This window comes from Notamacropus eugenii, chromosome 3 (genome assembly GCF_028372415.1).
Source record: "Notamacropus eugenii isolate mMacEug1 chromosome 3, mMacEug1.pri_v2, whole genome shotgun sequence".
NCBI lineage: Eukaryota > Metazoa > Chordata > Mammalia > Diprotodontia > Macropodidae > Notamacropus > Notamacropus eugenii.
The window spans coordinates 48,398,568-48,416,524 of record NC_092874.1 but is presented as its reverse complement, the minus strand read 5'-3'; the positions used below and the strand labels follow the sequence as shown (position 1 = coordinate 48,416,524).

At 39.8% G+C, this 17,957-nt stretch overlaps 1 protein-coding gene across 1 annotated transcript in view; it reads left to right on the top strand.

Annotated features, from left to right (window-relative positions):
- Nucleotides 1–1,632: 1,632 nt before the first annotated feature.
- Nucleotides 1,633–17,957, top strand: part of LOC140530904 (A-kinase anchor protein 9-like) — a 49,827-nt gene continuing 33,502 nt past the window's right edge. The window contains exons 1-2 of the mRNA XM_072650028.1: nt 1,633–1,938; nt 16,796–17,041. Of these exons, the coding sequence (XP_072506129.1) occupies nt 1,891–1,938; nt 16,796–17,041 (294 nt within the window). The 5' untranslated portion in view covers nt 1,633–1,890. The remainder of the gene's footprint in view (nt 1,939–16,795; nt 17,042–17,957) is intronic.

Below are 17,957 nucleotides of genomic sequence, written 5' to 3'. Positions count from 1 at the left end.
CCCAGATGTGACTGTGCCCTCTTGCTTCAAATTACTTCCAAATCTACCACCCCTAATTGGCTCCTCAACTGTCTTTGAGCTCTCCTTAGCCTCCTTTCCCTTCTACCTTGCCTTAGTTACCTAAGGACATGTGGAAGAGGAAGTCTGGGTATAATGGAAGGATTCAGAACCAGAGAAGCAAGATTTCAATCTCAGTTCTGCAACCTGTGTAACCTTGGACAGGTCAGCTAGCCCAAGCTTCAGTTTCCTTATCCGTAAAATGAAGAGGATGGCCTATATGGCCTCAAAAATTGAGATTTTAATTACTGATGTTGCACTGCCTGCTGTATTTATAGATAGAGATATATATAGATCTCTTTCTCTGTATATATATACGTACATATATATGCATATATATATATACATATACTGCTAATATTTATATAGTCCCTACTATGTGTCAGGCACTGTCTTAAGCACTTACCATCATTATCTCATTTGATCCTCACAACAACCCTGGGAGGGAAGTGCTATTACTATCTCCATAAAAGATAAGTTATTTTGAAAGCTGAAGGAGAAGTTTGGGATCATTTCTTACAGGGGTTCTTAATCTGGGGTCCATGAAATTGTTTTATTTTAATTAACTATTTCAGTATGTAAGTGGGAATTCAATATAATAAGTATTTCAATTCTACTGGTTTCCTTTGTAATCCTATGCATTTTATTGTATGCATTTAAAAACAGCATTTCGAGAAGGGATCCATAGGCTTCAGCAGCCAGTCACAGGAGATTACGACACAAAAAAGTCCAACCCCCTTCATTTTAGAAGGGAGGGAACTGAGGTCCTGAAAGTTCAAGGGATTTACGTTAAAGGGATTTCTTAAATCCAGGACGTTAGAATTTAGAAGCCTAGAAAGGCCAACCTTCCTTCTCGTTACAGATCGGGGAGCCCGAGGCTCGCGGATGCCACCTCGGGGGCCCGAGGCTCGCGGATGCCAGGGGTTAGAACCCAGAGGCTCCGTTCCCGAGGTCCAGAGCTGTGTCTTGACCTCCACACTGGCTCTCCAAGGTCTCCAAGCCCAAATCCAGGGCTGTCTCCACGGGTCCATCCTCGGACCCAAGTTTGAATAAAGCCACCCAATAGGGGCGCTTCAGGGCCAGAACGTAATCCTGCTCTCCAAGCAGAGAGTGAGCACACTTTAAACCACTAGGCAGTATTCCTGGGTTCGAATCCTGCCTCTCCCTGCTCCTCATTGCCTGCGGGGACTTCTGCTGGCCTCAGTTTCCCCATCCGTGAGATGGGGGAGGTGGTTGCAGGGCACTTTTCCATGCTGTTGATCATCCTCCCATTTTCGGTTGGTCCACAATGGTTTGCCCGGAGTATCTCCCCCTGGAGCACCCGGGCTGACCTGCCATTTGGGCGCACCCCCTCCCCGCCCCCCAGCGCGTAGCCCAAGGCCAGACGCCACGTGGTGTGCCCTTCATCTAGGCTGCTTGGCTTGACCTAGCTGCCAGGTAGGCTGGTCTCCATCCCCCGAGGCCCGGGAAGGCGGGAGTGGGGGGGCGGGGAGAGGGCCCGGCACGCGGCGGGGGGCCTGGGGGTGGGGCCTGGAACGCGGCGGGGTCTCAGGGGGCGGGGCTCTCGGCGCACCTGCCCGAACCCTTGTCCACGGCGACTGCGCGAACGTTCTCCTGCCCCTTCTCCCGCCCTCCGCCTCAGTGTTTACGTGGAGACGAAGATGGCGGCTACGCCGGACGCGGTCCTCCCGTGAGCCGGCGTCGAGAGTTGGCGCGGGGCCGGTGGCCGAGCACTGCGGTGCCCAGTCCCGGCCCACCGAGACGTCAGTCTCAATCAGACCTTTCCCTTCTCTTTCCCTCCCTCCCTGTCCCTCTTCCTTCCCAGCGCAAGCCATGGAGGACGAGGAGCGGCAGAAGAAGCTGATCCGCGGCAAGGCTTTGGTAAGCCTGGCCCTTCCCGGGGAGGGCGGGGAGGTGGAAGCCCGGGGCGAGAGCGGGGCTGGGCTCGGGCCCTGCTCCCAGCGCGAGGTGGCGGGGAAGGGCGCTGTCTTGGCAGCGGGGGGTCGCTGGGCCGCCCCTTGGGGCTGGGCTCCCCGGTGCCTGCGCCCCGCATCGCGCCAGCTGCGGACCCCGGCCCGGGGGAGCCTTCCTGAGACCCGGCTTTTGTCTCCTCCTCGGTGGTTTTCTCCCGATTTCCCACCTTGGGGAAGGCGGAAAAGCGGGGCGGGGTCTTGTCTGCTCCCTGTGACCCCCAGATTGAGGTGTCTTTTGTCTTCTCTCCCTTTCTCCCCTGGGCCCCCCCCCACGCACGCAGCTGAGGTGCAGGTTTGGACAGGTGGGCTCCTTCCTTTCCTCCCTGCACAGTCGCAGGGGGGCCCCCACCCCGGGTTTGGCGCTGGTGGACAGCGGGATGGGCCTGTGACAGCTGTCCGGGGACGGCCCTGCGCAGCTATGTCCTGAAGGTGCCACGAGTGCCAGCTGTGAAATCCTGCAGGGAAGGGGGGCGTGTGTTCAGGAGAGGGGTGACCTCTCTTCTCGCTCTTGACGTTTGCAGTTCTTTGTGGTGGGAAGGGGGCTAGCGGCCTTGAGGTGAACGGAGGCTTCAGGGAGGATCGCTCGGCATGTTCCACAGTTGCGGGACAAACTTGGCTCAACAGTGATGTGTTTGGGTTAAAGCGAGCAGACATTTTCACCACTTTAATTTTATTTTTTAACGTGACTTTAAATTGCTTTTCAGAATGGTTGGATCAGATCACAGCTTCTCCAAGGAGCCGTTACAACACTGGTTATTTCTATCTTTTGTTATCTATGCTGGAGATACTTTAGCTCTATTGTACCTGTGGTTGTAAGAATCACTGACCTTGTACTTTAAGGTTTTCAAAGCACTTTACACGTTTGATCTTCACCATCCTGTGGGTGCTATTTTTATTTCATAGATAAGGAAACCCACCCAGAAGTTAAGTGATTTGCTCCTGTTCCTACAGCTAGTAAGTGTTTGAGGCAAAATTTTCAATGTGGATTATTACATAACGGATTTACACTAAACATATTATTGGGAGAAGTGACTTGGTGGTGTAGAAAATAACCTGGAGTCAAGAGAGACGGAGGTGTGAATCTTGCCTCTGTCACTTAGTAGCTGCTGTCCATGGACAATCACTTCTCCTCTTCTGCAAAGTGTGGGGGTAGGGAGGATAGTGCCTTTCCTATGGTTTTGTAAGCGTCAAATTAATTAATCCATCCAATGTTTTTTGTAAACTTAAAGTGCTACAAAATTATCAGCTATTATTGTAGACAAGATGCAAATTATAATAATGAATCTCTTTTAAAAAAAACATTTCTGAGAATATTTATTGCTCTAAAATGCCTTTGGGCTTTTTTGGATCATATTCAGACCATCTTTATTAAAGATAAGTTTTAGTATTTCATGACTTAAGAGTTTTAAACTGTCATATTAAAGATAATTACTAGTATTTAAGTACTGAAAGGATCCGTGATATGGATATACCTGTCATTGATTTGAAATCTCCCTTCCTCCTCTTCTATTTGAGTTGCTGTGGCCTAACCAAATAGTCAGCACCTGGTAGCCCAACCTGCTTCTGCTGTGCCTTTTCAAACTTAACTAGGCAGGTCCTCCAATAAGGAACCATGTCCATACTTTTTTAGCCTTTTCTAAGTCCTGCCAAATTTGCTGGCATAGCTTTCCAGTGTCACTACCGGTATTGTACCTGCCCATATGATTGGCTGTTCCTTTCAAATTGGCCTCCCCCGAGTGAATTCAACAACAGAACCAAGTTTTATCTATAGACAAATTTGTGTTAATGGTTAAGATTTTAGTGAGTACAGCTTTCACTGAGTCTTCACGTTAATATACATCTGGGCTCACTTTATTTAGAGTCAAGGCTTGAGTGACTGAATTTATTCAGTTGGGTTTTTTAAGTGCTGGGAGTGAAGAGAACATTCTTAGAAGCCTCTTTATTGCTGCTTCAGTTGCTGCATTCCGAGTTCCTGAGTAGAATGTTTGATGTTTGTGTACAAGTTGAGGGAGCAAGGAGGCTATACCTTCAAAAAACCAATCAAAGAAGATGTGGTTTAGTGAAAGATTGCTGGATTGGGAGCCAGGGACTCGGGATTGGTCAGTCCAGGACACCTTTAATGTCCATGTGACCTTAAGAGAGATAGTTTTTTATTCTCTCTTGTCTGAAGTCCCCTTATCTGTAAAATAAGAGAGGGGAGTTGATTTTTTTGACCTTCAAGGCCATTTATAATTCTAAAGCTTTGATCACATTATCTGATTTTACAAAAATCCTGGTTTGACTTTTAACCTGGAATTTTCTCTACCTTCAATCCAGGTATCATTCTTTAACTGAAAATAAAACCATTCTGATACAACATAGCTTATTGTTTGGACAGTGATACAGTGTATCATTTTTTTCACAAGGTTCAGAGACTGACAGCATTATAAAGATCATGCAGTCCATACCCCGATCCCAAACCCCACAGATAAGAAACAGAGGTGAGAGAAGTTCAGTGACCTACTCAGGGTCACCCAGGATCAGAGATGAAACTTGAACCCAGGACTCTTTTCACAAAACTAGAATTATAAATCTTCTGGGTTTTTAAAATTTTGTGTTTGACAATTCTGCATGAGAAAGGTCAGAACCCCTATTCCTCCTACCTGATTCTGCTTAGAGAAGCTGCATAAGCATGCTGAACAGAGCAGGGTTTAAATGGAAGGAGGGGGCCAGTGTTTGTAGTAGCTGATCTCTAAGGTATCTTGCTTATTATCTGGGTGCCTACAGGAAAGTCACTTAATCACTTTAAGCTTTAGGTTTCTTATATTTAAAGTCTAGATAATAACATTTCTGCTGCTCTCCCTCATGGAGTTGTAAGGACAGGAAACCCTGTATAAATCATAAATTCCTACTATTAGGAATTTAACCTTTCTTTTAGAAGAAAATACTGATATTGCCACGTGGAATTGAAATCTTTTTTTTAATTGTGAAAGATTTTTTTTTTTGAGAGACTTTTTTTGAGAAAGACTTTTGAAAAGTAATTTTCTGACACTAGTGGTACTTAGGTTGAAAAGAGCAAAAAATGTACTTTATTTTCTAAAATCAGTTATTTATAATTGGGCCCTTTGTCTAGAGCCCTAGAAATAAAAAATTTCTTCTTAACCTCCAAAAGCAAACAGTTATAAGCACATTTTACTCCCTAATCATAGTTATCTTATTTTTATTGATGTCTTTTGGTTTTATATTCATTTCTAAATCTGTATTTCCCTTGGACCTGTTAGACAGTCATTTGTAATAATTATTTTAGAAGAAAGAGAAAGAAAGGCAGTTCTGCAAAACCAACAATCCCTCTTAATTCTAGTGCATTCTCTCTGTTGATTATTTCTCATTTTCTTTGTATATAGCTTGTTTGTACATATTTATTTGCATAATATTTACCTGATTAGATTGTGAGCTACTTGAGGGCAGGAAGTATCTTTTGTCTTTCTTTATGTCTCCACTGCTTAGCACTCTTAGCACCACTGGCACATGGTAGCCATTTAATAAATGTTTATTGACTGACATACAGTATATGCAGTATTCCACACCAAGAGTCCCTTACCTCTTCAAAGAAAGGAAGTAAATATATTTTCTCAATTATTATCTCTCCTGCAGTCTCCCATTATCTTGTATTTATTTTGTCTATCCTACACTGTCCTTAAGGTCAGGGGTGGTTTCATTTTCTTTTAGTATCTCTAGTACAGTGCTATATTAGTTATTTAATAATGGCTTAATTGATTGATTCTCCAGGGCCAAGTTTGGTCATAATTACTAATATTCAGTTTATTTTTTGTTTTGTTTTGTTTTTCCATCTTCGTTATCACTTATTTCTTTTTTCTAGAACTGTGCTAGCATCATTCTTGATGGTATTATAGAGATGTATTGTTGAGAAAGGCAAAACAAACTGCCCATGCTGCAGAACTAAATGGTTAATTTCTTTTCCTGTCAAAACTATTGCATTATTTTTTCAAAGTAAAAATATTTGCAACTTTATATAAAAAGAGAGCATTATGGTATTTGTGAGCAGAACCAAGTAAAGGTCGGTTTTGTTAAAATCCGCAGTAAATTATTACTGGTGCAAATGCATACTCTGTATTTCATAAAATTCTATTAATTCTCCAGCAAAATCCCACAAACCACAGCAGTACACTAATGTACAGAATATTATATAACTGACAGTACCTTTTTTCTTAGGAAAAAAATCAATACAGTAACATTAAAACTAAGCTAACATTCTTTTTTGGTGGCCTCATGCTTTTTTGCTTGAATGGTAAGACTGTTAGTCTTTTTTACTAAATGGTCAGCAATAAACAAAATAGTTTTGGCCGGAAATGTCCAGTATCACATTAATACTACATGAAAAGCAGTGAAAAAAATTATATTGGTAATTAAACTGCTCAGTCCCACAAATTCTCAAGTATTGAGCTTATGAGTAAGGAAAAAAATTATAATTTCTGGACCTTGGAAATTAAAGCTACATTATTCTAATGTGAAGAAAGTAACTTTCTTTCAGCATTGTTTTATGCTTGTTTTCAAGTACTGAGTCTTATTCAGTTCTTTTTTTTAAAGGTTTCTTTTTTCCCCTTAAATAATATTTTTCCTCAATTACATGTAAAGATAGTTTTCAACATATCTTTTATAAAATTTTGAGTTCCAAATTTTTCTTTCTTCCTTTCCTCTCCCCTCCCCAAGAGAGCAAACAATCTGATATACGTTATACGTGTATAATCCTGTTCAACATTTCCACATTAGTCATGTTGTGGAAGAAGAATCAGAACAAAAGGGAAAAACCACAAGAAAGAAAAAAACAAAAATAAAGTGAAAACAGTATGCTTTCACAGTGTTCTCCTGGTTCTCACTTTACTCAGCATCAGTTCATGTCAAGTCTTTCCAGGTTTTTCTTAAATCTTCTTGCTCATCATTTCTTATAGCACAGTAGACTTCATAGTTCTTTCTCGCATCATGGATAGCATTTTCCATCACAAGTCTTTTGGATTTGTCTTAGATCATTGTATTGTTGAGAAGAGCTAAGTCTCTCATAGTTAATCATCGCACAATGTTGCTGTGTACAATGTTCTCCCAGTTCTGCTCATTTCACTCGGTATCAGTTCATGTGAGTCTTTCCAGGTTTTTCTTAAATCCACCTGCTTATCATTTCTTATAGCACAATAGTATTCCATTACATTCACATACCACAACTTGTTCGCCACTCCCCAATTGATGGGCGTCCCCTCAGTTTCTGATTCTTTACCACCACAAAAAGAACTGTTATAAATATTTTTGCATGTGTCTGTCCTTTTCCCATTTTTATGATATCTTTGGGATACAGACTTAGTAAGTGGTATTGCTAGATCAAAGGGTATGCAGAGTTTGATTGCTCTTTGGACATAATTCCAAATACCTCTCCAGAATGGTTAGATCAGTTCACAACTCTGCCAACAATGCATTAGTATTCCAATTTTCCCACAATTTCTCCAACTCCAATTTACCATTTTCTGTTTCTGCCATATTAACAATCTGATGGGTGTGAGGTGGTACCTCAGAGTTGTTTTAATTTGCATTTCTCTAATCAATAATAATTTAGAGCATTTTTTTTCCATAGGATTATGGATAGCTTTAATTTGTTCCTCTGAAAACTGCATGGTCATATCCTTTGACTTGTAATTTTATAAATCTGTGAGCCTTATTAAGTTCTTCAGTTTGAATCAGTTCATTGCCAATAGCAAGGGAAAAATGTGTACAATTTATAAGTGTTCTTCATGGTATTGGAGCTTTGTTGGAAAACTATATAAATCTCAAAGGATGAAACTAAGTGAAGGGATAGAATAAGAGGAGAGACTGAAAAAGGGGCTGTTTAAAGCTTCTTATAGAAGAAGCTCTTAAAGAAGGAACTAGGAATCCAGGAAGGCAAGAAGAACTGAGCAGATAGAAGTGATCTGTCAAAGAGAGGCAGCATGATACAACTGAAGAAGTCTGGATTTGGAGTCAGATGACCTGGCCTCACATGGCAGCTGAGCTACAACTACTCAGGTGACTGTGGGCAAGGAATTTAATCTTTCTGGGTCTCCTCTGTACAATGAGGAGATTAAATCAGATGCCTTTACAGCTGTAGATCTGTCATCCCATAGGAAAGGCAGAATGCAATCCAATAAGGATAGAGTTAACAAGGAGGGTTCCCGTATATGTTAACAATCCCAGTGAAACTGAAAGTTGGATAGTAGAACATTCGAAACAGGAAGTGAACAAGGAATGTATTTGAAGACGAAAGAGTCACAGGTAAAGAGTACGTTATTCCATGAAGCAAAAATCCTTTTTAACGTTAATGAAATAAAACTAGACTCTACAAAATATTGTATATATTAAAACAAAACATTATTTTTCTGTTACGCTCTGTCTGCATTTCAGTAGAAATGCATTTTATCTCAAAATGCACAATATGTGAAAAACTCAAATTGATTCTCTTGCTGTGAATCATCAGCTATAAGGAATTTCCTTTTTCATTTTATATACTAGCAAAATTCAGTTTAAATTTTCATACCATTAAAGCACCTTATGAAAAGTTAATTTTATTTAAACTTTATTTGCAAATTATAGTTCGCTTCTATTAATTCTGAACTTTTCATGATAGTGTAGTGGAAAAAACACTGGACTTAGAGACAGAAGACTTGGGTTTGAGTTTTGTATTTGCTACGTTATTAACTGTATGACTGAACAAATCAGTTACCTTTCTAAGTTTCAGCTTTCTTATCTATAATAAGGAGAAAAAAGTGCTTTCTGAAGTGTGGAGTGTTATATAATTAAACCATCACTACTAACTGTAGCATTGTGCTGTATTGTGCTCCCCTGCTCAGGGTTAGGGAACCTACAGTCTCACTGCCACATGTGACCCTCTAAATCCTCAAGCGTGACCCTTTGATGGAATCCACTTCCCTGGTAGCATGTTCTAAATTTATAAAATGGATTAAGGGTTGGATTTAAGGTCCCTTCCAACTCTGAAAGTCTGTATATGAAATGCTACAGTAATTGTCAGATACAGAGAGCACTGAGATAGGTTTTGGGGACTTGAATTCTGGTTCATATTTTTTATGGTTTAATGATCATGGACCCTTTGAAGACCTCTAGTGAAAGGGAATCCACTACCTAAGAGCTACCCCATTCTACTTGGGGGCAGGTAAATTATTAGGATGTTGTTCCTCACAGCAATCCTAAATTTGCCTCTTTGCAACCTCTCCTCATAGTTATTTTACTTGGCTCTGAGATCATTCTCATGAATATATCCTGTTTGCATGTAGTTGATAGTATTGTGTGTCTCATTAGAATATGAGCTCCATGAAGGCAAGATCACTTAACTGTGGACTTCAGCTGCTCCGGCTTTTAGAGGCTGGATTGTACAGTGGATAGGTACTGGACTTGGAAGTCAGAGAGGCCTTAGTTCTAATCTCAACTATGATACTTTTGTCCATGGGCAAATTACTTAACCATTTTTGGTCTCATTGTACCCATGCATAAATTGGGGTGATAATAGAGACCAGGCTCAGAGGGTTGCAGTGGAACTTGAATGAGATGAATAGATTGCAAATTTTATATATTTTATATTTAGAAAGATCACTTTGATAGTTGAGTGGAGGGTGGACTGGAGTGTGAGGCGAGATGAGGCAGGGAGATGAACCAGAAGGCTGTTAACACTAATCTAGGCATGAAGTGGTAAAGGTTAGGACCCAGGGTGGTAGCAGTGTCAGAAGAAAGAGGAGAGTTTATATATAGAAAGAGACATTGTGAAGGTAGAATTGACAGGACTTACGTACAGATTAAATATGAGAAGGTGAAAGAGAAGTCACCGATGACACCTAGGTTGTGACACTGCCACTACCCTCTTCCTCCTCCTTTGCCTCTTCCATTCTTACCCCCCTTTTACTTCTTGGTGTTTCAGTGATAGATATTTCCAAAACAGGTCCATCCACTTCTCTTCTTATGTGACTCCATGTTGTCTTGACCTTGTATGGAGGCTTGAGGATCTCTGGATGCCGTGGTGTGTTCATTGATCGTCACTAGTTCTCAGTACATGACTCTGTTCGTTGCTTTTAGGTTTCCCCATTGTTACTTTTTTGGAGACTATGATGTTACACAAATTAAAGCTGTATATCACCAGAATAATATTAATGTCAAAAATGTAAGCCTTTTTTCCCCAGAGAATGGCTTAGAATCATTAATAAAAATGTCACCCAGTTTCCCAAAAGCATTTTAGCCCAAGATCTGAATTTGAATCCTACCTCAGATACTTATTAGCAATTTTCTCATCCATGAAATGGGGATGATAATGGCAGTGCACTTACAGGATTGTTGTAAACATTAAAAGAAATAGTCAACATAAGGTGTTCTGCCAACCTTAGGGTTGGCTTCTTGTTAAGACTGGCTTTGTTTAATTTCCTGGCTATCTCACCTGGTTCCTGATGCCACCCTGACTAGAAACCAAGACCTGGCCAACTTAATGCTTCTAAAAGGGGAACCTGTGGGCCATTCTTGCATTGTTAACTTCTTTTGCCTTCTGGATTAATTTGTAGTGAGAATGTTAAAAATGGTATTTTGTTCCTTCAGTTCCATTTGTTAGTCATCGAACAAAGATCTCACAACCTTTCAGTCACCCTTGAAACTTGACTGCCCCTCACTTCCCATACCAGTCAGTTCCTCAGTCTTGCGAGTTCTCCACAGAGTCTTTCTCATCAGTCTCCTTTCTACATAGGGAGCCACCACCCATGTTCAGGTCCTCGTAGTTTCTATCCTGGAGTATTTCATTAGCCTTCCCATCGGTCTTGTTGCCCCAAGTCCTTCCCCTCTCTAATCCATCATCTGCACAGACATCAGGGATGTTCCTGAAATGTAGGTCTAATTATTGTCCTTCCTCTATTTTAAAATACCTCACTATTGCCTCTACTATCAAATGTAAATTCTTCTGCTAGGTATTTAAAATTCTGTGTTACCTGGCTCCAACCCTCATTTCCAGACTTATTGTATATTATATCACTTGATACGTGCTACATTTTAGCCAAAATGGCCTCCTTGCTGTGGGAAATCCCATCTCCTATGTCTGTGCCTCTGCACTGGCTGAGCTGCCTCACTTGACCTTGTCAAATCCCTAACTTCTTCTGGACCTTATGCTCAAGTGCCATGTCCTACATGAAGCCTTTCCTGTTCCCTCAAACTGTTCCTCTCTTACCCTCCGCTCCAAAAGTACATTTACTTTATGAACATTTGGTATTTGTGTGCATTTTGCAAAAATGTGATTCTTAGCACCCTTGGCCCCCTTTCTATTACTTTTGAAGCAGAAGTGGTATTAGGTAGGACTGGAACCATTTTATATTTTTCTTTGTTTTATTAATTGCTATGACTGAAGAATTAATCACCAAGTGGCTAGCTACTGGTGATGAACTTCTCTTTACTTCACTAGTTGGACCTTGTAAAGTAGACACATCTTGTTGCTGGGCCACTCAAATCCTTCTTTGTAGGGCCTGAAGGCTGCTACGGGCCTGCTGAGCCTGATCTCTGCTTTCTTAGCCTTCAAGAACCTAGGATTACATGCTCAACTGAGTTAATCTGTCCTAATGTCCAAATGACCTTGAGAATATTTCTGAGTATGAACACAGACAAGTATCAATAATGTATTTATCCTTATTGTGAGGTTTTCTTATTTCATTATTCTGAGGGCTCTTTTAAACATATGCATAACTATCTTATGATAGTGCCACAGTTGGCTACTTTTTTGAGATTAAATATTGAATGGGCCAAATGGGTCAAATGAGGTTTAGACTAGTTCAGCAACATACAAGTGAGGTAACTGGTCTTGCACCTGTTCCTTTGAGCTACTTTTAGGATTTTTTTTTTTGAAGTTTAGTGTGATTGATAAGAAGTGACATGTATTCTTCTACCTGACTGGCCCGCCTTCCATGAAAAGGTCTTTTCAGTTGACCAAAGGGGCAACTTTTTCTTGATCCTTTCAAAAGGGCCTCTTTTCCACTCCATGTATGTCCTAGGTGAATTTGTAGCCATTCGGTTCCACCTTCCTCTAACACTTGAAGTAAGCCCTTCTGATGCACTCTTTTAGGATGCAAAGAGGTCCTCTTATCTTTTCATTTCTCTTACATCTCCTCTCTTCTCTGAGGCTGCAGGGCAGGATTGTTCTTTAACCTGAGTCCCAGCTTCAGGGATAACCAAGAGGGAGGACAGAACCTGTAACTCCCAACAACTTGTGACTCAGAGTGAGCAAGGCAAGACCTCACTAAACATATAATTATTTTAAAATTTGTATTCTGACTTAAATTTGGATTTATAACTGCACTGTCCTGAAAGAAAAGGTGGTCTGGATCAGAGGATAGTTTTTATAAGTTGTAAGCTACTAGAAGCACTCTTGCCCTGTAACCTTTTTTTTTTCATTAGTTTGGCTTATCACTTCTTCTTTCAGATTTCATGCTACTATCATTTTTCCTTTTTTACTGGCGTCCCCAAATCCCCAGCCCTCAGACAGCTAGAAAACTACAGGTTTCCTTCACCTTACTCAGTTCCATAGTAAGAACATGTCGACCTTTTAAGTATCTAAAGAGAATTTCCTGTGAAGCACTACAGTCCATCTCATCTTCCTCTACTATTCTGTCCTCACAGGTAGAAAAAGATCGGAATTCTCATAGCCTTCTTCCCAGAATATCTGCTTACTCTCCTAAGGCCCTTTCTGCTTAAAGTTCTTTTTTGAGTTGGGCTTTTCCATTCATTCATTTCTGATTCTATGGCCATAGAATCAGTTGGCCATAGCTGCCCAGAATAAATGTGTGGAATCTGCTTGGCTAGTTCTTCATATGCTCAGAAATTATCCTTCTGTGCCAGTGCCTATGACATGGGAAAGCCGGTGATACTAGCCCTCCATCCGCAAAATCCATAGTTTTCTTAGAAAGAAATGCTCTGCTTTGTCTAGGCTCCACATCAGTCTCCTCTCATTTCTTGCCCCTCTTGTCTGGGACTTCACATTCTCTGACTGCTGCCTAGCTTCCTTTGAGCCTTTGTAGGCCCTCTCCAGTGCCCCTCCCTTCTATGGCCAGACTTTGTCTATCCTTGCCCTGGCACTGTGGTCTCTGACCAGACTTTGCCACTTTCTGCTCTTGTTTGGCACCCCCCCACACTCCGCCTTGAGTTTCCATTCTCTCTCTCCAATATCTTCCCAAAGCTTGCTCACCTTCATTCTCCTTTCCCCTGACTTGTCACTGCTGTCTACAAACATGCCTTAATTTTCATTTCACACTTCCCTTCCTTCCTTTCTTCCCCCACCCCTTTCAGTGTCAGGCTCCAAGAAAAAGCTATCTTCATTTTCTGCCTCTGCTTCTTCACTCCCTTTACTGAAACTGCCCTTTCAAAAAGTCACCAGTGACAGTTTAACTTAAATCGGATGTCCTTTTTCAGTCCTCAACCTTCTGTACCTCTTTACAGCTACTGCTCTTCACAAAAAAAAATTTTTTAATGTAGTTTTAAAATTGACCTACCTTTTACTTGAGGGGTAGTGTGGCATAGTAGATAGGGCACTAGATTTAGGTACCCTAAAGGAAGAGGTCTTGAAGAAGAGTATTTCGAAAAGCCTTTGCATTTGAGTCTGTGCTCTCCCCTTTTCTTACTCCTGTTCTTTATTAGCTCTGTCCTCTTGTGCAGTATTAATTTTTATTATTTTCTGTCCTTTCTTGTCCCCCAAGCTTTCTATTACTCTACTGTCATCCCCTCACTTTCTTGGACCTTGAAGCTAGTCTTATTTATAGGCCTCAACTCCCTGTGGTTATGAGATTCTCCCAGGACACTACCATGGAGTTAACTTTAGAAACTGCATACCTAACGTATAGCAGCCACAAGGGTTGCAGGGATGGTGGTAGTAGCAGGATAGCTGCCCCTCGGAAACCTCTATGCCATCTTCCCATGATTTCTTCATTTGTAGATTTGATCTGTATACCTCCTATGCTTTCATCCCAACCATTTATTTTTTTAAACAATGTTAAATAGCATGGGGCCAATCACAGATCCCTGGATGCTCTACTGTGGACCTTTTTCTAGGCTGATAGCCATTCAGCCAGTTGTGAAATCTGTCAGAGGTTCTTAACCTTTTTTGTATCTTGAGCCCCCTGACAGTCTGGTGAAACCTACATATCTTTTCAAAATAATGTTTTTAAATGCATACAAGAAAATACAAAGGATTACAAGAAAATCAATTACAGTGAAATACACCATTCAAAATATTTACAAAACAAATTCTTTGACTCCAGATTAAGAACGCTTGGTGTAAATGTACTCTTATTTAGCTCATTTCTTTCCATTTTGTCTACAAGAAGGCATGAAAGATATCCAAGGTCTCACCTCAGAGATCATTCTTCTTGATATTTAGACAGAAATATCTCCATTCCCTCTTAAAGTATTCAGAGTTGAAATCTCAGAGACAGAAATTTTCTTGCCATGAGTCCCAATTTTGCCCAAAGCTAGTCAGACAAAGAAAACAAGTTTAAATTTGTAAAATAAATTATTCTCAAGTAAAAAGGACTTCTATACAGGGATTTGTAAAACCTCATGATTAGTGTGCCTGAGCCCTAAAAGGTAAATCAGTCAGAAAAAAAGATTGTCCATAAGGCAGGCTGAAGCCATACTTATGCTTTCATCTTACCTTCTAAGGTAAGTAATTCCCCTTTAACTATTTCATTTCTTTTCAAATGATGATGAAGTTCTTACAAGAAAAAGGTAACCTTTGCCACACTGAGTCAGACCTGTGTTCCAAATAGCCGCGGAATTTTGACAAAGGCATCATAGGCCATGTCCTGGAAGGTCATGATCATCTCATATGACATCATCTAATTTACCAAGGACATGTCCTAAAAATCCAATTTCATCACTTCAGGGATCTGTAATTTTGTTGGTGATGATACTCTCTCATGGACACACATCAAATCCCCAGCCCCTGCTTTCCCTCTTCCTCTTCATATCTTAGGAGAAACTCTTTTGTGTTGCTGTGGGACAAAACTTGCTCTTCCTCCTGGTAACTTTGTGGTGGGCCATTGGGGTCATGGGGCCATTCTTAAAGCATTTCCAGGTTGCTGAAAAACTTGAGGCCTTCAGAAATCCATGGTCACTTATATGCAAAGCTCAACATTTCTTCTAATTTTAGTATCCTCTTAAATAGTCATTTGCACTGAAGATGTTTCAACATAAAATTTTAAAATCCTTGATTTAAATATCTTCAGTTGCAGTCATTGTGTGAAAGTAAGGTATGCCTAGAGATGCTACAGCAGTACTTAACTGGAGAAGAACTGCAAAATTTATTTTTGTGAAGTCAGTTCCTGCAGTTATATTATAATTTCAGCTGTGTTATCTCTGCTTCAGGTGACGTTTTCGTTGGTAATGCCTCCTCTGACATTTTCTCTTCGAGTTTTTGTGTCTGTGTGTGATAGTTAATGATCCATAGTTACATGTATCTGGGAAGTATGAAAGGAACTTTGCAGCTAAATCCCTTTATAAAGAGAATTGGTTCCTAAACTTGTTTCGTAAGTCATCTCTTCTGTGTCTTCAGTTTTCCTAAAGTGGGGCCTGGAGCTTGAGTTATATATAACCCTGTCCATTTATGTCCTTGTTACCACTCTTGAAACCCTGAGTTTAGCCATCATTTGAATACTTCACCCTCACAAGGGAATAAGATGGAATGGTTTCAATAACAAGTCATACTTTTCCCTGGCTCTCTTTTGGGGAGCTTAACAATTGGTGAAATGTTCTTTGTTAGTTAGCTGCTTTCTCTGGATTTCCCTCTTCCGGGGCTGTTCTTTCTCATTTTCCCGCTAGATCATCTTCTGCCTCCTGCTTGCTAAGCATGGGTATACCCCAAGGCATACTTATTATATCTACTAAGTCTTGTTGATGAATTGATTGGTCTTTAAAGCCTGCTTATGGTGTAACTTCTAGGCACCTTTTGCATTTTCCTTACATGATTCATTTTTGCCAAACTCATGTATGTACTTTTTCCCTGAACCTCTGCGACTCTGCTTTTGCACAGGCCTAGTCATACAATACTTGCTGATTCCTCTGTGATGCTTAGAATCCTTAACTTCCCCAAGGTATAGCTTAGGCACCACCTCCTACAAAAAGGAAGGTTTTCTTGATTCCTCGAATTTTAGCATTCTCTCCCTTCTCAAATTAGTTTGTATACATATTAAGCTTCTTGAGAAGAGGGAATATTTTTCATTTTTTTCTTGGTGTCCTCCATCCCCATCCCATCTCCATGTGCCTTGGACATAGTAGATACCTAAGTGCTTGTCGAGTCGAATTATATATTGAATTATTTTAAAATGTAGTGTTGATTTTGTGCTTTGACTTAATAGATTTTAAAAGTATGCTTCCCAAAATTTTATCCTTGAATGGGCCTACATTAAATTGCAACACTACATTATAACATATGCTTATTAAGCTCCTACTGTGTACAGATCACTGTGCTAGTTATTGAGTGTAGTGGGAAATCTTTGACTGTCAAAAATTTATTATTTATTATTTCATTTTATTTGTAATTGGTTAAGCTTATGTTGCAATTCATTCAGAATATATATTTTTAATTTTGTAGCATTTTAATATCTTAATATCATTGTTTTGATCCTTTAAGATGTGAGTCAGAAGCTTTTATATGATAGAACTTATTGGCAATAAAATAGGAAATTTTCCAAATTAATTCTTTTTTTTTTTTTTTAATGTAGCTTGCCCAGTATCAGCTAAAGAAAGCTCGGGCTGAGGCACAGAATTCTTTCAAAAAGCAGAAAGGGAAGAAAAAGCCATCAGCTAAAAAATGTGAAGAATCTTCACATACTTCCAGTATTGATCAGTCACAGAGTGATGAGTTGTACATGACTAGTTCTCAGAGAGGAGCATCAGTGACTCCTGATATAACGAGAACTTTACATACTGGAGAAATAATCAAACATGACCAGTCCTACACTATTGAAGTAAGTATCCAGATTGAAAAAGATTTTTGAATGAAACTTTTGTAATGATAACAACAGTAACATCCCTTATTCATTTTGGTACCATTTAATATTTTCTTTATTTCTTTAATTTCACAAGTTGTCATACTTAAAAATGAGCGTCCTTCTTTGTAAAATACAAACACACATTGGATTTTTTTTCTTTTCAACTTTTATTGATGTTTTTTGTTTTTATTACATAACATTCATTTTTCAGATAAGCTAAATACACAGATATTCTTTTGTTGAAAATAACTACAAAACAACTAATGGTGGAAAATGAAGTTTTTTTATAAAGTAGTTCAAGATCGTAAATATAATAGAAAACCAGTAAAGTTGTTTGCATCTATAAAGTTGCTTGTAGATTTTTTGTATTTTACAATAGGAGATGGATGGAGTTAGAAATAATTATTTCAATATGATAAAGTGTCCTATATACTTTTTTAAAAGGAATAATAGTGTTTCTTTTGCTTGGAAAAGAAAGAAATGCAATTTTATAAGGTGGGAAGGGGAGTTTTTGAGGGACAGAAGATTCAGAGAATTCAAGTTCAACTTCTAGCTCTGTGAGCTAGGGTAAGTCACTTAACTTGTCTGAGCTTCCACTTTCTTATCTTTAAAATTAAGAGCTTAATAACCCTGATAATCTGTAAGGTCACTTTCACCTCTGAATTCCTTGCTTCTTTGATCCCGTTTGGATATTCATATTTCTTACGTAAGCAATACCTGTACTTTCTTTTAAAAATTTTTTGCTTTTTACTATGAAAAGTTATCAGCAAGCATTTAAATATGCAAATGAGAACAAAAAAGTTGATTATACACAAAGCCTTGAACTCCTGTTATATACATTGTTTTTTAAAGAGATATATTAAATTCATATATAAAATGATAACAAAATCAT